Raw genomic sequence first — 27,816 nt, forward strand, 5'->3', positions numbered from 1 at the left:
AATGAGTTTCTTTGTCTTGCAGAGAGATGCCAAGGGCCAGTACCTGTTCGACCTTCTCTGCCACCACCTGAACCTGCTGGAGAAGGACTACTTCGGCATTCGGTTTGTGGACCCTGACAAGCAAAGGGTGAGAGTCCTTCCTGCCCAGGCTGGGTGATGGGGTTTCTTGCAGCTCGGTGCTATCAGACTGGTCCTTGCTGCTGCGGCTGCGGACTGGAACATGAGGCAAATGGCTGCAACAAAATTTGGTTTAGGCAGTGATGAGGGTCCCTTCCCCAGCAGTTCTCCCCTGCCCTGCTGCTGGGCGAGGGAGGTTATGGGTGCCCTGACAGGGTCATTGGTTTGCCTGTGGGAAGGGCATCTACTCATGGCCCCCTGAGCACCCTGGGGAGACCTGTCACCCCTTCCCACCTCTTCTGCTAGAGCCAGGGCTGAGTCTCGTGCTGCAGCCCCAGGGAGGGGGGGCCAGGGTGCACCCGGGCTCCGGCAGCAGCAGCATCAGTGTCCCAGCTCCACTGATACATCCTCAGCGTCAGTCGGGATGTGCAAGCCCAGAGGAGCTCACACGGCTATCAGAGCCCTGCACGAGTGGTGAAAGCATCTTCCATTTGCAAACTGAGAGGATTTGATGCAATTGCAAAGGTAAAGAGGGAGATCTCCTGACACTGAGTTTGCAGGACTATTTCTAGCACGGAGTCAAATTTAACACTGAGATTAGGCCATGCGACAGCTTTGTGCCGAGAATCTAAACACTTGTGTGTGTCGCCTCAGGCAATGGAGAGTGAAACAAGACATCGGAGTGCACAGAGCCGAGAGCCCCTGCGGCAGGACCTGGTCTGACCCGGCAGCGCAGCTCCCAGCACGGATCCGTGCAGAGTCCCGCTGAGTCCCTGGGCAGCTGCAGCAGGTCGGGGCAGAGGGTGGCACAGCCTCTCGCAGGGGCAGAGCCCCACGGGTGGGTCCCGTGTGCCGCAGTCCCAATGAGCTGGATTTCCACGCAAAAGTTGTGTGAGTGAGCCCTGCCACTTCTTCAGGACTGACTGTCCACGGTCCTTTTAAAACATGTGCAGAATGCAAGCTCCGCACAAATACATGTTAAATTGCTGCTTGCTATTAGAGCACTTGAGGTTTGTGAATGAGAAGTGCTGTGAACACACTTGCGGGCATAGCTATTAATAACAATATTGTGTTGCACTTCCTGCTGATCAATATAAGCCACTGTAACAAACAATTTCTGCTCCCCAAGGTACCTTCTGCCGTGTCTGTTATAGGGAGCAGCCACTGTTAAGCAAGGAGCTGGGTGCGGGGCTGCTCTCTCACTGCTGTCTGCAATGGGATGGGGCCCATATGGGCTCCTCGCTCCCCCATCTCCCTTCCAGGGGCACTCACTGACACTCATGTGGCTTTTCTCACCCAGAGCAGTAGCTTCCTCTTCCTCATCCTCCCCATGTTGCTACGTCACAGCCATCAGGGAGCACATGATGCTGCTGCCTCTCGTGGGGTCTCACCCCCCCAACTTGTGTTTTCTGGGCTCTCTCCCTCCCAACTTCTCCAGCCTTCTCCCAGATTTGCCTCCTGGCCATCATTGTCACACTGATGCATGACCTGTCTTGAGGGCTGGATTTGCAGTGGGCTGTGGAGTGTGGCTCTTCAGTGCTGGAGAGCAGCATTTTTCTTGCATGATGCTGAGGGATCGTTAACTGCTGCTCCATTTGTGTTGGCTCTTTGTGTCCCTGCTTTTTGGTGAATCGCATCTTTAAACACATGTAGAAATAAAACCCTGTGCATAATGCATTATTATGCATCATCTCTGTGGGCACAGTTGGTGGAGAGAGAGCGCTGCTGAAGTCTGCGCGTACCGAGAGCTCCGCATGGCACTCTGGAAAACCCCTCAGCACAGTCACTGCGTGGAGGAGGTGTACTGGGATTTTTTCTTGGAGCATCTTCTCTTGCAGCAAATGAGTGGGCAGATGGAGAACGCAGGGTCCATGTCTCGTCCGAGCTGGTGCAAAGAGAGGATGTTTCTCTGCTGTCGTGTGTGGTGGGTCAGTGCCCAGGGCCTGCTTCTTCTGCACTCTGGATGCAAAACCCAAAGCAGGCAGTGGCTGCCTGCAGCAGCATGGGAGCCCCTCGGGGAGAGGGGCGCGGAGGCAGAGCTGGCATGCTTGGTGATGCCGAGGACACTCCTTTTACTGGTGCTTTGCTTCTCCTGGAAATAACCTGACTCAGTTCAGGCCATGAGAGTTGAGGCAAGAGCCATCGCTCAGCTTTGAGCAGCATCCCAGGACAGGACTGCTTTGGGGGGGAGACTCCTCCACGGGAGAGCCACCCCCAGCCCTGCAGCTCATGGATGCTGTGGCTATCAAAGAGCTGCCCAGGTTTAGCATTTCCTCAGCTGAGTGCTGCATTTAAGCCTGTGATGAACTAAGCTGCCACTTCCGTCCATTATTTCTGATGCACAAGTCAATATTTCTTATTGAAATTGTGCTCTGCCACATGCCTGACTGGCAGCCAGGGCTGGGGAGGACCCGGGGGGGGGGCACGGCGAGCAGGGCCGGACTCTGCTCCTGCCTGGGGCTGGGCTGGGAGCCACAGCACTCGTGTGATGTGGGAGAGGCGGCTGCCGCAGCCCTCAGCGCGCTCCAGGCACAGCTACATCTCCTGCCAGGAGGGCACGCGGCAGTCATTGAAAACCTCTCAATTTTTAAGCGTGGCCGGGAGGAGCCTGTGCACTGCCCTGGGGCTGCTGCAAGTGAGATGCTTCTATTGAGAGCACAGGGTGACGGACAGCAGAGATGCTGAAACATGGAGAAAAAGAGAGAAAAAATCCTCCCTCCTTACCCATCATTTCCCAGTACTCTGTTGAGTCTGGGTCAGAGACTCCAAAAATCCAAAAGACAAGGGTGCTTCTTCCCAGCATGGCGGGCACTGTCGTGACCTGGAAGTTCCCTTGGTCCTGCGGTGGGTTCCTGGGACTGGGGCAGGGATTTCCCGCAGGAACCCTCCGTGACGTTCCCTGTCCCTGATGCTGCTGTTGGAGCCCTGGGACTGCTTGCTGCCAGTATTGGGGCACAGCCTGGAGCCCCCTGCATTCCCACGGGACTCCCCCTCATCCCGAGGCTTCCCAAAGCCTCCTGAGCAATGGGCTGTGTCTGCACAGTCACAGGAGTTACCCAGACCCCCAGGTAACAGGGCATGCTGTGGGCCCCTCGACCCCTGCCACTGATTTTTGCAGTGCTGCCAGCAGCCCATCTGCAGCAGGTGCCAAACGCATGCCAGAAACGCCCGAGTGAAACCCAGACCAGTTTGTGCAGCCATGGGGAGCCACCACTCACTGGTTTTGTCTCAGTGGTGGACACTAATATTTAGAGTTTTCTATGGCAATCCCAGATTTCAGTGATGTATCTTTGTAGATCTGTAATCCTTTGTGCTAACTAGTGTTTGCCTTAATTATAGTAATTTTGCTTCGCTGTTTTGGGGTTCCCTCTTCCCAACACACAGGCATCCGAAGCCGCTTCTTGACTGACAATACTTTGTTTCCTAAATGTGCCTGCCCAAACGATGTCAAATCAAAGCAGCAGCTATTGCAGAGGCTTTGCTGCAGGCAGAGCTTGATGGTTTCTTTTTGATGGCACAGAAGTGTAATTTCAGAAATACAGGCTTGAACCTAACCTTCCCGGTGTCATGCTGTAATTATAGATTCCAGTTCTGGTTGGGGTTAGCTTGTGTGATTGTAGCTGGTCGTTGCAGCCAGTGCTGCAGAGTGATCGCCCTCCCCGGCAGAACCGTGCTGCTGGGTGCTCCCATCTGCTGGCACCACGGTGGCACGGGCAGCCACAAACCCTGGGAGCTGCCTGGCCCCATGGCTGTGGTGGGGTCAGCAGGACACGGGGCAGAACCCCGGGGAAGCCCCACATTCCCCAGAGCTGCCAGCCCGTGGGGAGGTGGCTTTGTACGTTTTGCATGCAGGACCTTGATTTAGGCTTTAAAAATCAGATCACAGTGACCAGTCCATGCGCTTCTTCAATGCCCTCCAGTGCACGTGTGCAACCACGGGGCACCAGTGAAGGGTGATTTTAACAACTGGGGACCAGATGCCTCAGCACAAAACATGTCCACCTCCTTGCTGTGATTGCTTACTCAGCTAGCTGGTGAGCAGAGCACAGAGAGCGGGAGGTTGTTCAGGCTGAAGAAGGATGCCTTTGCCATGTACCTTGGCCACGTTGTCACTGTTAGAAAACTGCACTTGGGGACAGCATGTTCAATTGAGCAAAGGGAGATGCCTCCTAATGAGCCCCTGCTCTGCCCGGTGCCTCTCCTGGGGCTGGCAGAGGCTCTTTGCTGGGCGCTGAGCAAGCGCAGCCGCTCACCCCTGCATAACCGGAGCCCGGCTGTGCCTCCGCCTCGACCCAATGGGGCTGCCAAGAGGGGACGCAGAGGACCCAGCTTTCCCTGGGGCCGTGCAGAGAAAGCGATGTCAGACTGGGGACGCTGGGGCTTGGGTCCTGCTCGGGCCCTCCCTCGGCTGCCAGCCAGCTGGGCAGGGGCTGCAGCCCCCCTCCCACCTCCTCTGCCATCCAGCTTATGGATCTGCCACAGCATAGGCTTTTATTTCAGGCAGAGGGGTTTTTTTGTTTCTTTAATTTTGTCCTGAAGAGTCAATGTTATTAACTGAAAGTATTTGTTACTGAGTTGCTTTAATTGCCTTCTTTTTTGTTTCAGCATTGGCTGGAATTTACCAAGTCGGTTGTGAAGCAGATGAGGGGTGAGTATTGCTGCGAGCAGATGTCCTGGACAGGCAGTGTGTGCTCCTTTCATTTTAGATGTATTTCCATTTTCTTCAGTCCTTCCCCTCCGGGGTCAATTCCCAGCACATCTCCCAGAAAAAGGGCCTTTTTGATTATCCACAAAGCTGTTCTGGGTCAAAAGTGGGATCATCCTTCACCAGTCCCACTGCAGTCACAACCGGCCATGCCCCCACAGCTCGGGGGCACAGGGCACCAGCCCTGCCGGAGACCAGGACAGAAATGATGGGGATGAGCAAATGAGATTCACCAACACCGGGGCCTGCCTGGAGAGCAGGGTGAGCAGCCGGCAGAGAGTGCTGCGGGCGCTTCCCCATGGCTTTACCAGTGACATCTGCTCCCACCATGGCCACCGCAGTGGGGAATAGCCCCATGCCTGTCTGCTCCCTCCTTACCAAGGGCAGCTGGGTGTGTTTGGGGGTAACAGGGAGGGCAGGTGAGACCCCCCAGCAATATCTGACCATCTCCTCGAGTGGGGTTATTTGGGAGGACGAAGGGGACAAACCCTGCCATTTGGTGACTGAGGTATCACTGTTCTCACTGCAGCCCAGCCTCCCTTCACCATGTGCTTCCGTGTGAAGTTTTATCCCACGGACCCCGCTGCTCTGAAGGAGGAGATCACCAGGTAAGGATGGGGCACCCGGCGCGAAGGCTTGGCCAATTCAGGAACACGCTCTGTCGAGCTTCATTTTATAGCCAAGGGAGAGCAACAGCCATTTAGGTTTCCAAAAGAACCTGAACGTTTCTGGATTGTCCCAGCTGCGGGGGAAAAGTGTGGAACACAGTCCCCACCTGTGCTTTGTGTGTGGAGCCGCCGTGCCTGGCAGGGAGCGCTAGCCATGCATTTAAACCCACTGACTCAGTCTTTGGCCGCAGTTGTTTGCAAAAACCACGTTTCCAGGGCAAAGTGCTCAAGAGTGCAGCACTGCTCACCGTAACGTCCATCGCGGCTTCGGTACCATCCTGCCAATGCAGAATGGCTCCTGGGCTGCACCAGGTCTGTGCCCTTCCCTGCAGCTCTCCAAAATCTCTCCTTCCAGCTGGAATCCCCCGGTCCTGGTCAGTGCAGGAAGGTGGGTTCAAGCAGGAGCAGCAGTTCTCCTGCGGGAGTCCATGTTCTGCTTCTGCTAACTCTTGCCACTTCTGAATCAGCTGTTAGTGCCAGTGCCTGAGCACGTCCTTAGCTCAAGGTGCCATTACGTGTGCTTGGTCTGTCGGGAAGGGTTTGAGTGTCTTCAGTTCCCTTGACGTCCCCTGCAAGTAATTAGCCACATCCCTTTTACGTAAGGGGCATGAATGCTCTAGGAGAAATGGGTGATAAACTGAGATGCAGAAACTTGACAGCACTTCTCTCAAGTTTCTATCTTTAGGGGCTCTTCATGCCGCTCTTCCTGACAGAAGGAAGGACATGAAGAGCACTCACAGAGAAATCGCAGCAGCTTTGGAAAACAAGCCGTGACTGTGGATCTCCGGGGCACGACAGCCCAGGCCCCCCCGCCGCCTGCCGTGGTGTGGAGGGTCGGGTGTCTGCCAGAGGCAGCTGGGCTGGCACCTTTGCTAAAGGTTTCTGCATTTTTCCCCTGGAACCTTTTGCCATTATTGCTGCAAATATTCGTAGTTGTCTTTACAAGCCTGGGGTTTGTTAGAGAGAAGGTAATAAAAATGGTGTGGACCGGGTGCAGGCAAGCTGGAGGGAGCATGCCAAGAGCACAGAGCACTGCCATGGCATGGGCACCCCACTGTCCCCCACTAGCCCGGGACCAGGGCGGGACCCCTTGCTCTGCTGGCAGCTCGCCGCTGCAGTGCCTCCACTGCTGCTGCACCCAGCACGGGGTGCAGACTGCATCATTTGCCCACCGTGCAGTGGTGCAGGGGAGCGAGAAGAGCTTCAGCCTCTCCCGAGGGCTGGGTGGGTGACACCAGCCTTGCTTTTGAGTTCCCAAACACAGAAGGTCTTGGGTGCGCAGGCTTCATTAAATGCTGAATAAAATTTGCTAGAGAGGTTTAAAGGTGCTGTGGGGAATTTTGCATTGTAAGACAAGGCGAGGGTGTGAAAGGCAGCGTGTCAGCATGCCGTGGGACTGGGAGCAGACCTGGCCTGTAGGCTCAGCCTGGGCTCGACACAGGGGTGGCAGAGCTAGGAGAGCCCGGAGGGCTGACGGGGCCTTGTCCCCCAATTCTGCTAGAGAAAGAAAAGAGGGAACTGCCTTTAATCACCCTGCTGATGTGTCAGGCACCACAACATGCTTTCACCTCGCTCTGCTGTCCCCTGGGATGTTAGATATGAGAGCTGAGCCTGGCCTCTCTGTGTGCCCATGGCAGCGAGACCCCAGACCTGGGTGGGGGTCTTGGTGAGGGGCTGTGGCAGCAGGGAGCACCACTGGGGCAGTGGTGGCATGCACCCTCTCCGTGGTGGGTCTGTTGCAGCTCCCTGCGGGGCGGCTGTCACCTTTTAAAGCAAAGCTGGAAATGGGTTCCTCAGCCACACTTAGATGTTTTCCAGATTTTCCTCAGATCAGGAGTAAAGGGTCCCTGCCCCCCTCCCATGTGGTGGGGGCATGCGGACCACTCTGCTCCCCACTGCATTCTCACCCAGGTTGAGCAGCTTTAAATGAAACTATAACACAGAAAGTGAAGAAGGGCAGATGGGTCAGCCCCAGGGTTCACCGAGACTCCCATCATGTCTCTGGCAGGGACCATTTGCCAAAGGTGTAATTAGAGGAGAAGTGTCATGGATGAACCTCTGTAACTCAGTGGTGTCCCCTGGGGTCTGTCCTGCACTTGTCCCCAGCACATGTCCATGGTGTTACTGTTGGGGCTGCGAGGTCCCTTGCCAGCCCTGCACCCAGGAGAGGGCTTGGGATTTGCCATCAGGGTGCTTTGGCTGATCAGGGGACTGTCACCTTTTGGGTAGCAGCTCCTGCTCACCAGCTGTCCTCTTCCAATGTCATACGAAGACCGGGGACAGCTCATGCAGGGACCTCTCCTATCCTTGTCTCTCCTTTTCTCTCCTCTCCGCTCTTCTCTCCTGTCCTTGAGCTCCAGAGATGGAGGCAGGGCAGCAGCTGCTGGATCTCACACAGTGCCAGGTCTGTGCCTACCCCCAAACAGATTCCGTTCCCCTTTAGACTCTGTTGTATCGTGGGGAAAAGCTGCTGCTTCTTAAACACATCCGAAAATTGACAGTAAAAACCAGAGAGAAATAAATGATGACTAAGGGGCTGGCAGCCTTCCTTCGATGCTAAAGCAGCCCGGCCCAGCTGCCACCAGGTGAAGGCGTCAGGTTTTGGTGTGGAGCGCTCGGCTGCACTGCAGATTTCTCACCTTCTCGTATTGCTGCCAACAGAAGCTCCGGAGCATCTGACAGCTCTGCCCGGGGAGGGACCAGGAGCAGAAGGGCAGAGGGGGTCCTGGCCAGGCGCTGGGACAGCGTTGGCAGCATCTGCGGTTCCCCTCTACCAGGCTGAGCTTTGCTGTCCTGATTTTCAGACTATTTGGCTGGTTTTCCCTGGCTTCGAAGCAGGGGCCTGTTTGTACTGTCAAAAGTCGGTCAGCTCGCTCCTGGCACGTGGGCATCTGCGGACTGCTAAGAAAAGTATCAAATCAATTCAAAGGATTCAGAAGTGGTTTGGGGCAAAAAGTGCTGGCTGCTGGGCCCCTGGAGCTGGACCACTGCAGCAGGAGCTGGCTGAGTCTCACAACAAGCTCTAGGAGGGAAATGTTTCACTTTTCTTCTGCTTTTAGTCATTCGTGTGTGTCCTTATGTGAAGTCCAGGCCAGGGAGATGATCTGGAGAAGTGATGTGTGAAGAAATGACTGCAGAAATGCTTTTCCTGGCTATGCCCTGGATCTAGGTTTGGGGTGTGAAAGGGTGCAAAACTTGTAGGTTGCCATCTGCCAAAATGCCAGGTAAGGGCTCCAGACAGAGCCAGTGAGCTGCATCTGTGCACAAAGGTGTAGGCAAAAAACATTATTATTTGCGTCTGCAGCTGCAGTGCTCCCCTCTTCCTAACTCGGCTTTTACCTGTGATGTACCTTAGTCCAGGGCAGGAGATCGTCAGTCCTGGAGAAGGAAGCCCCCCTGCCTCACCTGTGAAAAACAGGGACAAGAGTAGCACAGACTTCTCTTGATATCTTCAAAGCAGGCTGCAAATGTCATGTCGCACTGCGGACACTCAGCTGCTGCAGATTGCAGGACCCTCAGTGTCTTGGCCCCGGATACCCTCAAATGGTGGCAAGTAGCCCTTGTCCCTCGCTCATAATGGCTCAGTCTCAGCAGCCTGAAGCCGTGCAGCCCCGAATCCCTCTGTGCGTCCTGACCCTGTGCTGGGCTGCCATTTCTCCATTTGCTGTGGCTGCCATTACATATTCCTGACGAATAGCTGGGGTCCTTGCTAAGCACATTGAGAATTAAGTAGGCTTACTGATAGAGCTAAATATATTCCAGGATTTAATTCTTGGGATTTTCAGTCTATTTCTGCAGGCAGCAAATGAAAGAGGATGTCTGGGCTTTTGCAGCCTGCTTTGCAGCGTGTTTGGAATGTACCTGGGCTCAGCTTTTTACTTCAGTTTTGCATTAATAAACTCTGTATTTTTGTTGGGTGGATCAGTCAGAAGAAGCAGAGGATGGTGAGGTGTTTCAAAAACCCTTTTGGAGTTTGGTTTCCCTGTGATAATGTACAAAACTAATGAAAGCTTTGCTTGTGTTTCACAGAAGGACCCAAAAACCAAAATTAAAAAAACTCTTAAGTTGTTGTTTGGAAGCCTGAGAAAATTTCGGTTCTTCGGGGCTGACCTTAGACAGGAGATGCAGATTAGGAGGAAAGCAGTTGTAAAGGCCCTGTGCTGGGCCTGTTTAAAAGTGTCTTCATGTCCAGAATGCCAGTCTTTTTGCTGCTGCCAGGACATGCGCTGTAATCAGCTTTCTCAGATAGGATTGATTTGGTTTTCAGTACAGGCACACTTTAGGGGACCCACAGAAGTGCCCAGGAATAGTTTCACAGGGATACATCTCCTTGTTTTGCTTAAGAGGAATTTACATAGTTTGCAGACTTTACGTTTACTCCCAGCAACTGCAACCCTGTGCAGCCATCAGGCCTTAATTTAAATGTGAAATGGCCAAAGACATCATCTCTGAGTAACGGCAGCTATTATGTGGGCATTAAGCTGTGCATACAATATGTTAATTGTATTTCTTTCCCTTAATCAGAGCTTAGCAAACATCTGCAGTTGTCAAGCACAGTAAGGAGAATTGAAATGCAGGTCAGGGATTTACCCTTGTGGAGGGTGGGAGCTGGACCCAAAGAGCATGGGGGATGGAGCCAGCCTGGATGGAGCTCACCGCTACAAGTTCAGAAATATTTCCCATCTTTAATGTGCTTTTCCAAGGCAGCCTCACCCCACAGCCCAGTGCTGCCTCGGGAAACTCCCCTTTCCAGGGGAGATTTCCAAGGCATGGGCAAGGCTTTGGAAAACCTGTTTGGCACCTGCTGAAGGTTTTTGTTTGTAAAATCAGCTCAGATCTACAGACTTTCCCTGCTTAAAGGGAACAGGGGTGTTCGGGGGTGGGGGGATTGGGGCTGGGGGGATTGGCAGGGTTAAACCCATTTGATGGTGCATTTTTGGTGAGGTCTATGGTAGGTGCTGGGGAAGGGCTGGTGCAGTGAAGGGCTGGTGCTGGGCGAGGGTGCCAGTGGTGCTTGCCGGCCAAACCTGGGGTCTCCATCCCGGCTGGCCTGACGCAGGGATGCTCCAGCAGCAGTGGCGTTGGTCACCCTGAGCGCTGGAGGCCCTGACCATCAACTGCTGAGACTGCCAGTGCTTCAGGGGTGGTGGGGGGCACTGGGAGCAGAAGACCCTCGTCTCCTTCTCATGGGTAAAGCATGAGCCCGGCGTCAGGACTGCAGCCACCTCTGGCCCCATTTGTGCCCTGCACCTGACGTGAGCGTGGAGCTCTGCAGCCCAGCCGGGCTCAGGCTGTCTGCCCAGGGACTAGGGTCTGGGCCAGACGGCCCCCCACGGGCCCAGGGCGAGCCCCCAGGCGGGTGGGCTGCTCCTGCTTGCTGCCGTTGGAGGTGTGCCTGCAATTGCAGCTGAAACCTGGGCTTAATATTCACTTTCCCTTGGACTGAGTACACTTTAATATCTGGATTTCTCTTTAATGTATTTTATCTGTGAAAATTAGTGGTTTATCTCATCGTAAATACGGATTTGAGAAATGAAGTGTGACTGAGATATTGCAGAGTGCAAGTCTGATTATTTAAACACATTTTTGAGCACTCCAATTTCCATTTTGCTCCTTTGCTCTAGGACTTACGTTTTACCATCAGAAGGTTTTCCCAAACGCATTGCCACATGACTCAGCCCAAACTGTTACTTGGGTTTAAATTTTTTCAAATATGTAATTTTCCAACATAGTTTATCTTTTCACTGGGCATGGAGATAGAGATGGGTGAGCGCAAGAAGTAGCTCACTCTAGATGATGTGGTGTTGATCACTGGCGAGCATGGAGGAGGGAAGTTGGTGTGTACGCAGAGACCTGGAAGGATACAGAAAGTTGGGGAAGGAGAAAAATCACGTTATGGGGAAGCTGAGCAGCCGGGCAAGGATGCAGGACTGGGAAGCGCAGCAGTTGCTGGTGGGCTTGGGACCATGAGACCCTGTTCAGAGCATCATCATCCCTGGGCACCTCGGCCTCGGTGACCTTGTGATGGGCTGGGGTAGTTGCAATTGTGTTCGGGCACCACTGCCCAAATCAGGATGAAGCAGCACGGGGGACTCCAGGGGCTGGCAGGCAGAAGGGACCAGCACCTCCTTGTCTATGAGTTTCCTCCTTTCCACGTTTTCCCTGGTGGGAATGCGCATCCGAGCATCTCTGTGCCCAAGGGAGTCCTTTGTCTCTGCCGGCAGCTCTGCCCTGCTGTGAGTGGCCATGCCGTGAGGAGCCGGGTCGGTGGAGACCTCCATCAGCCCTCGGGTCGGGTGCTGGCCCCAGAGCAGGCACCGTCTCCTTGCGGGCTGGAGCGGTGCTGGGACATGTAGATCTGAGCCCCAGCACCGGCCCTGACCGGCGGAACTGCCCAGTAATTAGCACTTGTTTGCTCCTAGCAAGTGTAATGTCTTGCAAATGGGCTGCTGGGAGAGAAATGTTAGTGCAAGTGTCTCGTGGCAGATATTTCACATATAAATTGCCTGTTTAGGTAATTTAAACTTTGCTTAATAGATGGACTATCTCTTCTGTCCTCAGGTATTTAGTCTTCCTGCAGATCAAAAGGGACCTCTACCACGGCCGTCTCCTCTGCAAGACTTCGGATGCTGCTTTGTTGGCCGCCTATATCCTTCAAGGTAATGCTTTTTGACAAGATAAATTTGCTTTTCATGCTAAGTAGTGATTACATTATTTCACTTACAACAGATCACCGCACCTAGAATACAAATGTCATCCCGCCAGTGTAGGCCTCATGCTTCAAGGCTGTGCTTGTGCCGTGCAGTGCTGGGCTAGAGGAGGGTGAGGGTTGAAGTTGGGGTCTCACCTGCAGGAGAAGCACCGTGCTGCCGTCTGCTCCCTGAGCTGTCTCACCTGCATTCGGGACAGCGGCGTCCCCATAAGCGTCCCCTCAGCTAATCCAGCCCGTGTCTCATAGTTCTGTGCTTGTCCAGAGGCAGAAGCAGCCTGGTGACAAAGCACTTCTCTTTCTGGGGCTGTGCACAGCCTGCGGTAACTGGCAAGCGCCCACAGTTTGCAGTTGCAAAGAGGGCTCCAGAGTGAAATGCAGTCTTGCTGATTGCTAGGACGGATGAAGACAGCCTTGGGTAAGCTCATTGCTTGCTGCCGAGCGCCTCGGCAAAGAAAGTGCTTTTGTCAGCAAGTTGCAGCCGCGCTGGTGGAGTTCAGAGCAGGAGGTGGGAAAACCTCTGAAAAGCCTCTGCCTGATCTGCCCTCCTGCCTGTTCTCTTGCCTGCTCTTGCCTCCGCTGCCTGTGGCACTGAGAGCATGGAGGTGGCGTCTGCCTGGCGTGGTGCAACACCTGGATGCTCAGCGAGGGGTCGTCAGGCTGTTGGAAGAGCTGGGCAGTGCTGGTGGTGGAAAGGCACCTTGACATGCCATTAGCAACGCCATGCTGGGCGTGCGAGTGGGCTTCCCTACCCAAGGGTGCTTGGCTCGGCGCAATGCCGGGCCCCCTCTCTGCAGTCCCGCGGTGCCTGTGGTCCCGTCCCCAGCATGAGCTGGCAGGGGATTGCCCCAGCAATCAAAAAAGAAAAGTTTCAGCTCCAAAGTATTTTGGAGTTATTTCACAGTGCTGGTATACTTCCCCCCTTCTAGTGTTTTAAGCAGGAGACATAAGAATTAAAGTAACGTCTCCATCTTGCTTAGAACCTGAGGCTGGAGGGAATTAAATGAGAGCAAGGTCCTTTCATCCCCAGTGGCAGGAGGCTGCTGGATTACTGTAAATCCCAGCAGGAGACACCAGCTACAGAGCCATGCTACAGTGAAATGCCAGCAGTGATCACTGCTGACTCCCATGGGGTGCTGGGAGAGGGAGCAGAGCTGCATCAGCCCACGCCGAGGAGAGAGCAGAAATCTGGTTGTCTTGGGCATTTCTGCACCCTGGTCTCAGTGCTCGGGGTCAGGGCTGCTGGGATTGTCTTGAGGACAGACCTGTCGCTGCGCTTGTAGCTTGCCCAGGCTTGAAGCAGGTTTTCCAGGCAGGGATCAATCCCTGCCTGCACCATTGCATGCAGCCCCCCCTGTCCTGCTGCAGGGCAGAGCGGCTGGGTCAGCCTGTCCCCGTGATCACTAGCAGTGCTTCCCTGGGGTAGGTAAAGAGGGGAAGGAGCTTTTCTCAATGTCGCCTCACAGATTTCCAACTAATTATATTTTTTCGAGGTGCAGTTGCATCCCCAGGGTGAGCAGAATTCGCTCGCTGCCTTGTTCCCAGCCAGCTGGGATTGGGGTGGGGGCCAGCGGTACCCCAGGGGTGCTCCAAGCCAACCGCCCCAGGGCTGCCATCGCACGGACCTAGTGCGGCTCCCAGGAGGTTCACATAGCTTGAGGAATTAATAAATTTGGGACAGTGACGATCTGCTGCCAGGTGATTCCCAAGCAAAGAGTGAAATTAATTGGATGCAGTTAATGCTTTACAAACTATCCCTCCTGATGGGAAGCATGGCTGGGTTGGAGCGTCATTCCTGGGATGCTCTGAGCCCTGACCCTGCGCCTGGCTGCCACTGGCTCTGCTGCCAAGGTGGGTGCTGCCGGGATGGGGATGCACGCTGTGGTCTGGGTTGCACTGCTCTTCCTGACTGGTTCTGCCTTCCCCCAGCTGAGATCGGGGACTACGATCCGGGGAAGCACCCAGAAGGCTACAGCTCCAAGTTCCAGTTCTTCCCCAAACACTCGGAGAAACTGGAGAGGAAAATTGCGGAGATCCACAAGTCAGAGCTGAGGTACGGCCGGCCAGCTTTGCTGAGTGGGATTGTCAGCTGCTGCAGGGATTACTGATGTTGGGCTGATTTTTATCCGTGTTTGGGATTTTCAGTCATGCCATGGGATGAGCACTCCCTGCTCTGGTCCGTCAGATCCAGCTGAGAGCCAGCAGTGCTCTTGGCAGCGTAGGTAATAGCAAAAATGCAGAGCAGCACAAGCTTTAGGAAAGCAGGTCGTTTAGTGGCATAGAAGCATCACAACAAATGACCCTGCAAGAGGAGCTGCCATGTCCCACCAAACCTCTGCTCGCTGAAAGGAAAATGTGATCAAGCAGCCAAGGACAAGCCACAGAAAGTGCAGACAAATAAAGTACGCCAGCAATGTGGCAGTCCAGTCCTGGTGCAAAGTCAGCCCCGATCCCTCCTGCCTCAGGGAGGACTGAGGGGTTTCTCCTGCTCCTGGCTGTTGGCTCAGCCGGCATAACCTGAGGGGCTCCCTGGTCTTCCCTGGTGGGGTGGGGACAGTGACCAACCCCCTGTCCCCTATAGATCCCCTCCTGCCACCTCCCCGCACTGCCTTCACCCTGCTCTGGGACATGAGGGGTGAGACACCGTCAGCAAAGCCCTGTCCTCCCATGGCACTGGCGCTGCCTCCAGGGCTGCCTCCCGACCGGACAGCTGTGTGCCGGTCCCCGGGGAGCACAGTGGTGTTTCGACCTCCCAGAAACCCGGCAGAGCCATGCCCTTACGTGCTGTGGGCTGCTGCCTTCTGCCCGGTAAACTCCCTTTTCCTCCCCACCTGAAGTAATGCCTGCGCTGCGTATAGGAAATTCAGCCCTAAATTTTGCAGATGCTCCTGAATTTTGGTCCTTTCTAGTGCTGCTGGTTCAGCTTATCTCCTGCTAGATCAAGCTGGCAGGAGAAGAAAGGCTGGGTTTCAGTGCTGGTCTCCTGCTGCAGATTGATTGTGCTAATGAATGTAACGGGAATATGCCATGACTGATGCCTCTTGTCGTTAACAGAAACCCTGTAGCTGAGGGCTGACTTTCACGTTCATGTCTACCATGGAATACTTTTTTTTCCCTCCTGTAGTGGGCAGACACCAGCTACTTCAGAGCTGAATTTCCTCAGGAAAGCCCAGACTCTGGAGACCTACGGGGTTGACCCACACCCTTGCAAGGTAAAACAGTTTTCTGAACGCTATTCCTTGCATTGGATTTCTTGCTCCAGCCGGTAACAATCTGCAGAGGTACCAGTGACTGGTCCCTAGTGCAGCCATTTGTCACCTGTCAGCAGGCTTTGGTGCTGGCAGAGCCATGGTACATGGGATGTGCTGTAGCCAACAGCCCTCTCCAGCCTTAAAAACCAGCCCCAACCGGGCACGTGTGCACAGAGGGGAGTGGGGAGGGTGGCTACTCCAAAGTCCTTCCAGAGAGTACTTAGGGAATCCATACGAAAGTGTTTTCATGTGCAGACAGCTATAAAAGACAGTGGCCAATCATCTTCTGCTAAAGCATGTAATTTGGAGGCAGTAACAAGGTCAGTAATGTGTCTGAGAAACCAACAAGCATTAATCTGCCAGAGACAGTCTATCACTCTGCTCTTCCCTGGCCAGTAATCCAGTTTTCTGTTTGAAATGCTTTTTATTGACTGTAGATGTCATTGCGTGTGGCTCTCTCTGGTCCCTTACAATCCCATCACACGCAGATGGATGTGGGATGCAAAGCAGATGGAGAATTTCACTCTTAAGGGCAGTGCCTGCTCTGTGGTCCCCTGGGGCTTTTAACTGAATTATGCCCCGTAAATACACAATTGCGGTAAATATACCTGGCCTGGGTGGGGGCGGTGTCCCATTTACTGGCAGTCTGTTATTGCTGAAGAGGTTGCCAGCTGGAGGAGTTGAATCACCACGCTGGTTCAGCTGTCCTGTGTAACTGGCTGGATTGGGCCATGCTGCCCTGGGAGCGATCCTCAGCATGTCTGGCTCAGCACTGGAGCTTGGGGGGTCTGTGCCTTGCTCTTATTTCCCTGTGGGGTCCTGTGCCCCTTTTAGCATCCCCAGCCCCTATCGAGCCTCTGCACCCTCAGCTCTCCGTCCTCTCCCCCAGCATCCCCCACCTTTCCCAGGGGCACCCTGCTCCCCAGCTCCCCCCTCCACGCCGACCATGGGGAGCTCGCCCCCACTCCTCCCATCCCAAAGCAGCAACTCCAAAACTGTGCAGCTTCCAGCCTGACACCCCATTAATCTCCGAGCTGCCCTGCTCGCTGTCCATGGCTGCAGCACCAGCCATAGGCAGGGCAGGACTGAGGGGGTTGCTGTGTCAGTGATGGGCAGGGGCAAGGGGGTCCGTACCCCCCCAGGACAGTACGTCCCTCTACCAAGACATAGCTTCTCCCTTTCCCGAAGATTTCCCTGGATTTGGGAAAGAGCCAAAGCACTTTGGGCAGCCCAAGGTCTGAGCTGCAGGAGCTGCTGCCGGGCTGGTTTCTGTGAAAATGCACAGAAATCTTCCTTCCTCCACAAGACAGGGCTGCTGCATCTCAGACATGATGAGTTTGAGGAGTTACATCTTGCCTTGTGCAGGGTATTGGTTTGAGGTTCAGGGCTCTGCTTTTAGCCATTCACCCTTGACAGATGAAGACGGATTTTTGATCTAATCTGGATTTAAAACCAATTTGTTCTCTGCTCAAATTCGGAAGATCTTATCATAGTGCTGGCTCCCTGCCGTCCCAGCACCGTGCCAGCAAAGTCACAGAGATCCAGCGTCCTGGGGTGGAAAGCAAACAGCAGAGAAGATGTCTCGCCTCTTGATTAAGGCAGGGAAGGGCACAACTGGGAGCAGAGGGGGAGCATTGTGCCCCCAAGCTGGGGAGATCCTGGGCACAGGGCATTCCAGCGGCAAGCAGAGCTGCCCTGCAGATGCGGAGCAGCTCTGCTCGCCACTGAGACACCCTGTGCCACGCTTTCCCCCAAGAAAACATTGCAGACACCAATCAGACATTGCTCTTCTGCAGCCGCCCCTGTAAAATTCCTTGCTTGCTTTTCCAGCCCAATGCACCAGAAATCCTGAGCCTGGCATGCACCTTCCCTTCAGCTCAGCATCCTTTGAAAGCCATCTGAATGTCTGCTGGCAAAATAAAAGTCAGGGCGAATCTAACAATTACTGAATAGCCACAACTGTTTCATAATATTTTTAAAATTCAGCATGTATCTGTTTTTTCTGTGCACATCAGTGCAGTTAATGATCACTTCCCTGGAGTCTAGACATTATGATTAAGTTAAACTGCTGCCTTGCTCTGTGCATGATACTAATTATTGGTTTTAAACTGTCTCGATGCCGCCCAGCTGCACTGGCTGTGCAGGGCTCTGAGGGAGTCAAGTGTAATGGGTTTTTACCATTTCCTGGTTTAATTACTAGTGAAAGTGTTGGTGGGGCACTGCCTTCGCTGTTTATTCCTCACTAGTAAGCAGATGGGACCGCTGCGGCTGAGAGCTCTATTGCGGCTTCTCCTCATTAGTGCCACTGGACCAGCTGCCCTGTTATTCAGCTGCGGGTTTTACTCTGTGTGCAGGGTGTCACGGTCCGGGTCAACCTGCCAGGAGTGTCCCGCTGGCAGAGATGGCACGGGGGATTCTACATTGCCACCACCCTTAGGGCTGAGGGTCACCATTGATGTATAAGCTTTGCCAGCTCAAACATTTTGATGAGAAATTGGTGTTGTCTTCCAGGACGTGTCGGGGAACGCGGCGTTTTTGGCCTTCACTCCCTTTGGTTTTGTTGTTCTGCAGGGAAACAAGAGAGTACACTTCATTAAATGGTGAGTTCTGCCCCTGCATCACCTGCAGTGCCCTGCTCGCTTGGAGCCGTGCCGGCCGGCTCGCTTCTGCTCGCTCTGTCGCCAGTTGTGTGCGGTGCTGTGGGGCAGAGGCCATGAGTGCCCTGCATCACCCCAGGGTGTTCAAGGGGTGCTCAGGTGAGCTCCCATGGGTGGGGCATGTGGGTGGTCCCAGCACCAGGTGCCTTCCCCAGGCACTCACACACACTGGGATACGGGCAACGTGCCTGTAATGGGACAGTGGGGAGTGCACCCAATGCCCACGTCTGAGCTGGGACAGGCTCCGAGCAGAGGACACGGAGGGCAGCGATGCTGCGCCAGCTGGAAAACCCACCCCATGCCCTGCACACGCTTGCACCAGCGCACCCGTGAGCTTGCATGCCCACGTCTGAGAAGCAGGGGAGAAAACAGGTCCTCTTCACGGTGCCATGCAGTCGCTGTGCTGCCGGGGCAGCGGGACGCTCCTGGGACAGGGAGAACGGCACCAAGCGGGGCCACGCCGCGCACTCAGGGTGTCACTTCTTGCTCTGTCCCACCCTTGGAGGAGCCCTGGAGCCTGGCTGCCTCCCCTGCTGCAGCTGTACGCTGGGCTGCTGGCTCCAAGGACTTTTCTACCCTGGCCCCTAAGCTTGCTCCTGGTCAGTACACAGCAGGGCTTTCTCCTACGAGCTGCACTCTCTCTCCATTTGCTTTGTTGCCCCAGACTTAACTATTTTCTACATTGTCTACATTAACTTGCATCATCCGCATGTTGGCTGGGTCTCCCGAAAGCTCCTCCAGTCCTTCTGAATCTGGTTGTGTTGTTCCTCGGTCTTTGCCGCATCTCAGATTTTGGCCAGTGTGTCCCTCACGGCTGGCATTGCCACCCGGACGGTGCCCCTGTGACGAGGTCCCAGTGACTCTGGGACACCCCGCTGACCATCACCTTCACCCCAGGGCATCCCCCTTTCCAGCTGCTTGTTTCTGAGCCTGGGCTCCTCTCACCGCCCCGTGGCACCTCCCAGGGATGGAAAACGGGGTCTTGAAGCTGTCCCGCTGCCATCCCCAAAGCACCAGCTCTCACCCTGCAGCTCCCAGCAAATGCTTTGGCTGGGGCTGCGCCCATGAGCCAGCCGGGCTGCGGTGGGCTCCGTGCAGCGTCTCACCTGCCTGTCCTTGTCCTTTCAGGAACGAGGTGACCAAAATGAAATTCGAAGGGAAGACTTTCTATTTATACGTAAGTCAGAAAGAGGTGAGTGCTCTCCTTTCTCTTGGGACTTCCTGAGCGCAGCCATGGTCGTTCCTTCAGCAGGTTCTCCATGAACTTGGCAGGCTGCAGCCTGCAGCAGCATCACCCCGTGCCTGGTGGTACAAGTGGCAGCAGTGGCAGGGGCTGCAGCTCGATGGCAGCGCTGGGGTCACCTCCCTGCTGCTGTTGGCGCCTTGCTCTGGGCATTAGAGCCTGCAGACGCTGGGTTAGCCCCAGACTATGCCGTGGTGAGGGCTCTGCCCTGAGCAGCAGCCCGGGACCTCCAGCAGCTTCTCGCCATGCCTGCTTGCCATGGCCACGTGCTGTATTTGGGATTATTGTGGTTATTTGTTACTGCCATCATGCTCGGTTAGCCCCAGTTGATGAAATCAGCCTGAAAACCTCTGGCTGATATCGAGTCCCACCCAAGCCATCAGCATGATGTTTTTAAAAAATTTATTTCTGGATATTCAAAAAGGCAGGTAAGCCAGAGGAGGTGGGTGGCAGGTCACTGGCATGCATGGTGGCCCATCCCTTGTGTGAGGCGCCACGCTGGGGTGTCAGCTGATGCTCCAACATCTCCCGGTGTCCTGAGCGGCTCTGGAGGAGGATCTGCCCTGTGTCACTGCTGCTCTCCAGCTCTGGCTGCTCTGGCCTCCGTCCACACTCCTCGCGTGCTGCCCAGTGGGCACCACTCATTGTTCCCCTACCAACTCCGTGTCTTTCTCCTTTAGGAAAAGAAAATTGTTCTTACATATTTTGCCCCAACACCAGAAGCCTGCAAGCACCTCTGGAAGTGTGGGATAGAAAACCAGGCTTTCTACAAGTAAGTGCGGGGTCACCCAGGCGCGCGTGGTGGTGTGTTCTGCATTTCCCCGTGGGTCGGCTCTGCCCTGCACAGCACCCACCTGTGGGCTCCATCCAGGTACTGGGGCTCAAGCAGTGGCTGTCACCAGCCATGTGGCACCCCGGGATAGGGGCTCTGCCCCACAGGGTCCCTCCCGCCCCCCACAGTGTGTTCATCCCTCCACAGCGAAACTTTAACCAGGAGATTAAAACTAATTGTTTGGAGATTAAGCCTTTAATGCTGAGCAATTGGCACACATCCTGTCTGCAACAGCAGACGTGTTTTAGCATTTTCCTGGTTAACGGCAGCTTGTTTGGAGCCGGCCCGTGTGTGCGGATGCTCAGGTGCTATGAGTGCGGCACATGGTCGGTGCAAGGTGCAGCAGGGATGGATGCTGGCAAAACTCAGGGAATATTTTCTGACCTAATATTCAAGGGTGGATTTTCAAAATAGCTTCACAGGGTCTGTTTGTGCTGAATCCTGCATGAAAATCCCCACTGAAGTCGCGCCAGTGCCCCGGAGTGCTTTAGAAAAGCCTGCCTTTTTTAGTGAGGAAGGCTCAAAAACTTTCAGAAATAATTTGCATCTAAGCGCTTTGGGAACAACTTAATTATTCATGGGAAATATTCAAGGGACCGGGGAGATGACGTGCAGTCTGGGCTGCAGCCTCAAGCCTGGGCAGTTAGGGACGGTGGCTCAAGGGACCATCCCCACCAGCTGCCCAGCTCTGGGGGACCTCTGGGCTCGGGGTCTCACCCGGGTGGTGGGAGCTCCTACCCGGGGAGGATGGGGAAGGCGTTGTCCTTCCCCAGGAGCTCTGGGCTCCCTGGTTCATGGCCACCAAGGCAGCATTTTTGTCCCTGGTTTGGTTAATTGGGCTGTCAAACAAAAAGGAAGAGGTCACGGGCTGGACTGGCTGCCAAAAAAGCAGGGAGGTGCCAGGCGGAATGGTTTGGTTTTACCATCGTGCTCATGGTGAACTTAAAAATAGCCTGCTTTGTGCTTTGTAATGAGTTTTATTTTAATCAGCAAGATGCGAGATAAAGTGTGTGATGTATTCTCTTTGGGAATACTGCAATCAGCAGCTGCAATCAGCAGGTTTCATTTCTCATTATATTAACATGAAATGAAATTGCAATATTGCTTTACAAATCTTTTTATGATTAATCATGTCAGTAAATTACCGCTGCATTATGCATCCGGTGGAGCGGACTGTGGGCTCGGCCAAGGTGCTGCTGGGCTCCTCCTGGGGCGAGGGACTGGCTTCCATGGGATGAGGAGGAGACAGGACTTTCCCTCCCGGCGGTTTTACCCACCTCTGGCCGGACTGACCCCAGCGAGCGCCGGCCTGCCTGGGACGGGCCGATTCCTGCACCCCTGCAATGCAGAGGTCGTGGTGAAGGTTTTAGCCCCCTGGAGAGCTTCAGCCCTGTGCAGCTCCTGCATGCAGGTGCTCACTGGAGGACCCGGAGGACCTGGCGTGAGCTGCAGCCCAAGCCCCACTCCAGCCGCTGGGGAAGCCATTGGTAGCAGGTCCATCCTGGAGCCTGGGCACGGGCTGGGCAATGGTCCCACTGCTGGCAGGGACATGCTGTGCTGGCAGAGAGGGCTGCAGGGTGCTCGTGTCCTGCCAGCCGGTGCCACCCCACAACTGCCCGTGGCTTTTTTCATTCCTGGTGGTGTTTCACATCTCCAGGGCTTTGCTCTTGTAATTTGGCCCTGCTGCCATTTGCCAGCGGCATGTGGCTCCCTCCCTTTGATGCTGGGGGTCAGTCTGGCGGGGATGATGCTGTAAGAGCATCAGCAGAGCCATCTATCCTTGTCACCACCATGGTGCACTGGAAACAAAACTGGGCGAAGGCTTTGCCGTGAAGCGGTGTCGGGGGCCGTACCCTGCCCGGGCGCTTACGCAGCTCTTGGTGCTGTTGCAGGTTGGAGAAGTCGAGCCAGGTCCGGACAGTGTCCAGCAGCAACTTGTTCTTCAAGGGAAGCCGGTTCCGATACAGGTAAATAATGACAGTAAGTAGCAGCTACTGGATGTATTTTCGGATGCTCCTTTGGATGTCCTGTGGGGAGCAGTTCAGGGCTGCAGCAGTCTGAGGACTTGCTAAGAGTTCTCCTGTCGCCGGAGGTCCTCCCACTGCAGCACTGCGGCCTCAACAAGGCCATCACTACTTCTTTCTGTGTTTCACAGCTGACATCCCTCTCCCTAGCCCCAAAATGGCAGATTTTTGGAGGGACAGGAGTGGAGGAGGGGAGAGGACCAGGGGGCTTTGGAGTTTGGTTTTTGAGAACAACATGGAGTGAAACGAATCACCACAATTCCTAAATTCCTGGGGGGGTGTTGCTCCTCCCTGGCCCTGGAGCAAGAGCCTGGACCTGGGACCTTGTATCTCTGCAGGGCAAGAGACCCCAGTGCATCCCCAGCTGTGAGGTACACGATGCCAGCACCCTCCTTGCTCGCACGGGAGGGCCCAGATGCCCATGGTCTGTCCCCCCCCAGAGGGGATGTGACACCATGGTGTCCAGCATCTCATGCCAGGAGAAGCAGCAAAACATGGTGGCAGAAGTGTCAGCACAGCATTTCCCTGATCTTCCCATCACCCCTATTTCCAGCAAATATTTCTGCTTTCCCCTGGAGCTGCAGGGAGAGCCCCCCTGCCCCAGCCCTTGTGTGTGGGGAGGGGGCCAGGCGGTGCTGGCGCACGTGTGCCACGGGGGGAGCTTGTGGCTCGCCAGTGCGGCGCTCACGTCCTCACGGCTGCTGTTCTTGAACCACCCGCAGTGGCCGCGTTGCAAAGGAGGTGATGGAGTCCAGCGCCAAGATCAAGAGGGAGCCGCCCGAGATTCACCGGTAAGAACCCAGCAGCAGTGGTGCAGCACGGAGCAGCCCACGGGGCTGGGGCCTCCCAGGGGTTTGGTACCCGGCTCCCTGGGGTGGCGGAGGGAGCCACAGGACCAAAGCAGGAGAGCTGCCGTGTACACGGGGCTCTGGCACTGGCCGGGCTCTGACACTGTCCTCGTTCTCATCCCCAGGGCAGGGCTGGTGCCGAGCCGGAGCTGCCCCTCCATCACCCACGGCCCCCGCCTGAGCAGCGTGCCCCGCACCCGGAGGAGAGCCGTACATATCTCCATCATGGAAGGTAGGGCACGGGGTGGCTCTCCCTGCCACTGCCAGGGCTTGGGAGCCGGGGCAGCCCCGGCCCCGGGGCCATACATACGTGTGCACGTGCACAGACACCTGCACACATGCATGCACAAAAAGCCGATGCACACTTCCAGCTGAAAATCAGATTTTTGTAGCCCCTGATGCTGATGTGGGGTGCTGGGGCAGGGAAGGACACTGACGTGTCCCCAGGGCCTTATGGCAAGTCTGGACAGCACCAGATGTTGCTCTTGCAGCTTGGGACCAGTTTGGCAACAATAGCTGAGCCCAGGCAAAGTGGAGGGCCAGTTGTGGGACAGAAGTTTCCAGTACAGAAGCAAAGCAGAGGAGAATTTCTCAGCAACATTACTTTAGATTAAACTGGAAATACAGCAAAAGGCTCCAGGTTGCCCCGATAGCTCTGACCCAGGGGAGAGGTGAGTGAGCCCTGCTTTGAAGTCACCCCAGCAGCCCTGTCCAGCGCATGCCAGCATGCCTCACTCTGCTCTTCCAAACACTGCCCTGGTTTGAAAGCAAAGCAAACCTGCCTGGAGCAGCATGCCAGCACCCAGCGCGGTCCCAGCAGAGCAGAGTGTTACTGAGAGCCGCAGGGCTGGGGTCTGACTGTGTACTGGAACAAGCTGGTCTGCAAAAGAACTTGTCACCCACCTGGGAGCTGCTCCTGGCTGGCTGATGGCCACCGCCCACGGCTTGCCAGTTTGCCAGGCTGGAGCTCTGTGCCAGCCTGCGGTGGGGAGGCTGGTACCCCCCGACCCAGGGCAGGGCTGCAGCTGGTGTCAGGGCCGTGCGGGGGTGGGATGCACCTGGGAAGGAGGGTTGGCAGAGGGCAAAACGCTGGGACCAGCCCTGGAGTGGCCCCACGGGGCTGGGGACAATGCTGGGGGCTGTGGCTGTGCTGCTGGTGGCAGCTGTGGTGCCCGCTGGTGACAGCAGTGTCTGATTCCCAGTGACGCTGGGGTGACGGAGAGCAGTGTGTGTGGTGGGTGCTGCTGGTGTGTGTCAGGGCCATGTGAAGGTGCACGGAGTTTGGAAAACTGGAAGGTGGACGAGGGAATGGGGATGGCAGGGAGTGTGGGGTGAGGGAGGGGGTGCACCCTGCAGTTGTGCCCTGCTCCTGGATGGGCTGCGGGGCCAGCCCCTGCCCCAGCACAGCTGCATTGATCCTGCTGCCTGGGCTACAGCATGGACAGGGTGCAGAAATGCTGCCTGCCCAAATGGACAAGTCCCTCAGAGCAGGAAAGGTATTTATTTCCATCCAGGGATCCCAGGGCTGATGTCTGTGCTGATTTTGGGGGCAGCAGCGTGCCTGGCAGCTGCGGCAGCCCTGCAGACAGTTAAATGTGAGCACCCTCTCCCCCGCGTGCTGTCGCGAAGCGGCAAGAGCATTAAATAGCCTCCCACAATAAATTACCCTGAGCTGGCATGGCTTCCCAGCACCACCCCTGCCCCAGCAGCTGCTTTTCTTCACTCTCACTTCAGCTCAGTCCCATGGAAATGTGGGAGCCCAAAATAGCCCCGACCCCGGGGCCAGTGGCTCCAGCGCTGCTTGCGTCAGCGGTGCCGGCGGGCGAGCAGCCGTCCCCACGCCCCCTTGCAGTCCCTGCGGGCACCCACTGCCACAGGCCAGGCCAGCCGCTGCCCGTGCCACCATGGTGAAGTGCCTGATAAAGATTAAAACCAAAGTCAGCGTCCACCTGCGGCTTGTCAACCACTGCTGCCGGGAGGTGAGGGTGCGGGTGCTGGCCCTGGGGCCGCGGCTGCTGGCCCGGGCTCTGGGGGCTTTGCCGCTCCTCCCGGCTCTCCCTGGCCCCAGCCGCAATGCTCTGCACAGTCCCGGGGACGCACCCGCACCAGGTAACGCTGCGCTGCCGGGCTGCAAGGGGTCTGGGCTCTTCTTCGGCAGGAGTGGCCCCAGGGATCCCTGTGGGCTCCCTGTGACTGCAGCCCCGGGGGGATGTGGGAATGTGGGATGTGGGAATGTGGGGTGCAGGATGCATGCCATGGGAAGTGGGCTGGGATATCCCATGCTGGCTGGACTCTCGGTCGTTATTACCACGAAGCAGCTCCAGTTTTGGGGCTGGACTCAGCTTTCTCCAGATTTTCTAGCTTTTTATGTCAGTGCTGTGATGCAAACAGATGGCAGGAAAGCTTGGGTCTTGGTGGGGGGGACTGGCATCATTGCAGTGATGAGCAGGGGACCCCCCGACATCGGCTGCCCTCCCTGGGAGCCGAGGTGCTGCCCGCTCTAGTGGGTGCCCACCTGTCAGGAACACAGCAGGTGCAGCAAGGGGATGTTCATATGAGCTTTGCGACACACAAGAAAACATAGCTGTCGGGGTGAGAACATGTTTATTCCTTGGCTGTGCTTATCGCCTCAGCTGCCACTCACACTCAGTGCCGTGGTGGCATGTATGTTAAGCTGAGCTGATCCAGAGGCAGCCAGGGAGTATTTACAAGCATGAGGTTGCAAAGCCCTGGGGAATGCAGGCAGGACAGGCTCTGGGCTCTTCGCTTCACCCTTTGGCAGCGTGTGGGGCCAGGGCGCCTGGTGACACTGTGCCATGGTGCTTTGTTGTGCTGTGCCCTCCCCACCAGGGGAAATGTCCAGCCCCGTCCCCCTTGCAGCCAGCTGCAGGGTGGCACTGGGGACCTGCTGGTCCTGGCCACCACTGCCTTCAGAAACCCTCCCCAAGGCACGGGATGCTGTGACGGCAGAACCGGTGCCTACCGCGCATCGCCTGCCCTCTTCCTGTGAAAACTGCAAGAAACAAGTCCCGCGCTTGTGGGGTTTCTTGGAATTGGGGGGGGGGGAAGTTAGTTGGTGGAGAGAAGGAGTTCCCCTCATCCTGCTCGCCATGCTCAGCCTTGGTGCAAAGGGCAGCCCGGCTGTAACTCTAGCTCAACTGTGTATGCGGCTGGCCGGGCTGGCACACAGCTCTTCATGCAGCTCTTGTTCCCGTGCTTGTGTGTAAAACATTTTTTTTGTAGTGAATCAATAGAAATCAGAACTGTCGGTGACTCCGGTCTGACTTACAGCCTGCTCTGCGGGGAAGTCTCCCACGTGTGATGGGGCTGCAGCCCCAGGACATCTCCTCCCTGCCGGGCAGGTGCAGCCCTCGCTTTCCCCACCTGCCATCCTGAGGTCATCTTTTAATTCATCACCTCAAGGCAGATGCTGTCAACAGCAGGGTCGGCCATGCTGCCTGCACAGGGCTCCAGCTTGGTCGGGACCTCACTGCACCTCTTTTTGTCGAGGGGCGAGGCTGTGCCAGCCAGGAGGTAAATCCGTAAGGATTGCCCCATCGGCTGCAGCAGGCTCCGCTGTCTCCAGTGGTGCCACAGGGAGAGTTGCCCCCAGTCCCCAGCTCGGGGCCAGCATGGACCCCTTGGGGTGTGTTTCTTCCCCCCACCCCATCCCTGCCCTGCTACAGCCACTCTTCCCAGCTCATCCCTGCCTGCATCTCGGTAGCACAGGCAGCCTGCCCGCAGTTGGGGTTGGTGGTGCCAACAGCAGAGGGGCCTCAAGCACACTGCGGGTGGCTGCCCGGCGGGGGGGGCTGTCACCTCAGAGCAGTTACAGCACACGGATGTGTTTGTGATCGATTGATGACAAGCCCAGGCCCCTGCCTGCGGTCCAGACTGACAGCCAGTGGCTGTCGGTGACAGTGACAAGTCACACAGGTGTTAGCGTCACCGTTGCAGTCACAAGCTGCAGAGAAGGGGCTGCCGTGGGCTCCGGCTGGGCGCTGAGCTGCGGCTGCTGGCCCCGAGGGACCAAAAACAACCACAAAAAAAGCAAACCGAGGCAGGCGTGCCCTGGCCTCGTGGGGGTACATGGGGCTGGGGGCAGTGCCGGGCTAGGGGGAGAGTTTCCGCACCCCCGGCACCACCGAACATCCCCCTTTTCTGTCCCCCCCAAGGCCTGGAGTCTCTGCGCGACAGCGCCCACTCGACCCCGGTGCGCTCGGCCTCCCACGGCGACGCCTTCACGGCCCCCGGCCGGAGCGGCCGCGCCGAGAGCAGTGAGCGGGTAGCCGTCATCGCCGACGAGAACTACAGCCCGGCGGACAGCGTGCTGCCCACGCCGGTGGCCGAGCACAGCCTGGAGCTGATGCTGCTCTCGCGGCAGGCGAACGGGGCCCCGTGCAGCATCGAGGAGGAGAAGGAGTCGGAGGCCGGCACGCCGGCGGCGGCCGAGGCGGAGGAGGCGGGCGGCGAGCTGCGTACCCTGTGCCCGGGCGCCGGCGGCCTGGGGGCGGCGCAGGCGGAACAGGTGAATAAGTTTGTTTTAAGTGTCCTCCGTTTGCTCCTTGTGACAGTTGGACTCCTCTTTGTTTTGCTCCTCCTCCTGATCGTCCTTACCGAGTCCGACCTTGACACTGCCTTTTTCCGTGATATCCGCCAGACCCCCGAGTTCGAGCAGTTCCATTACCAATACTTTTGTCCCCTCAGGCGATGGTTTGCCTGCAAAGTCCGCGCCGTGGTAAACCTGCTCATTGACACCTGA

General features: G+C 56.1%; 1 protein-coding gene across 2 annotated transcripts; it reads left to right on the plus strand.

The window, feature by feature from the left end:
• Positions 1-17: 17 nt before the first annotated feature.
• On the plus strand, positions 18-27,816 carry FRMD5 (FERM domain containing 5). Of its 2 annotated transcripts, XM_010572164.1 has the most exons (13): positions 18-127; positions 4,723-4,765; positions 5,352-5,430; positions 12,052-12,149; positions 14,129-14,252; positions 15,324-15,411; positions 17,962-18,050; positions 19,236-19,299; positions 20,031-20,122; positions 22,075-22,149; positions 22,929-22,997; positions 23,180-23,286; positions 27,230-27,816. In XM_010572164.1, the coding sequence occupies exons 2-13, from the start codon at positions 4,759-4,761 to the stop codon at positions 27,814-27,816; spliced, it is 1,479 nt and encodes a 492-aa protein (XP_010570466.1). In that variant the 5' UTR covers positions 18-127; positions 4,723-4,758. The 2 variants fall into 2 exon arrangements, with proteins under 2 accessions (XP_010570466.1, XP_010570467.1); XM_010572165.1 differs by lacking the exons at positions 18-127; positions 4,723-4,765 and having other exon boundaries at positions 5,369-5,430; positions 19,236-19,284; positions 27,230-27,582; positions 27,762-27,809.

The sequence above is a fragment of the Haliaeetus leucocephalus genome, unplaced genomic scaffold (genome assembly GCF_000737465.1).
Source record: "Haliaeetus leucocephalus isolate CR32 unplaced genomic scaffold, Haliaeetus_leucocephalus-4.0 Scaffold339, whole genome shotgun sequence".
Classification (NCBI taxonomy): domain Eukaryota; kingdom Metazoa; phylum Chordata; class Aves; order Accipitriformes; family Accipitridae; genus Haliaeetus; species Haliaeetus leucocephalus.

Bases quoted from the DNA above. Each gene is read 5' to 3' on its own strand.
- FRMD5 (XM_010572164.1), top strand. The intron at 5,431-12,051 runs GTAAGGATGGGG...TTCTGTCCTCAG, and splicing joins CTGAAGGAGGAGATCACCAG to GTATTTAGTCTTCCTGCAGA. The intron at 14,253-15,323 runs GTACGGCCGGCC...TCCCTCCTGTAG, and splicing joins ATCCACAAGTCAGAGCTGAG to TGGGCAGACACCAGCTACTT.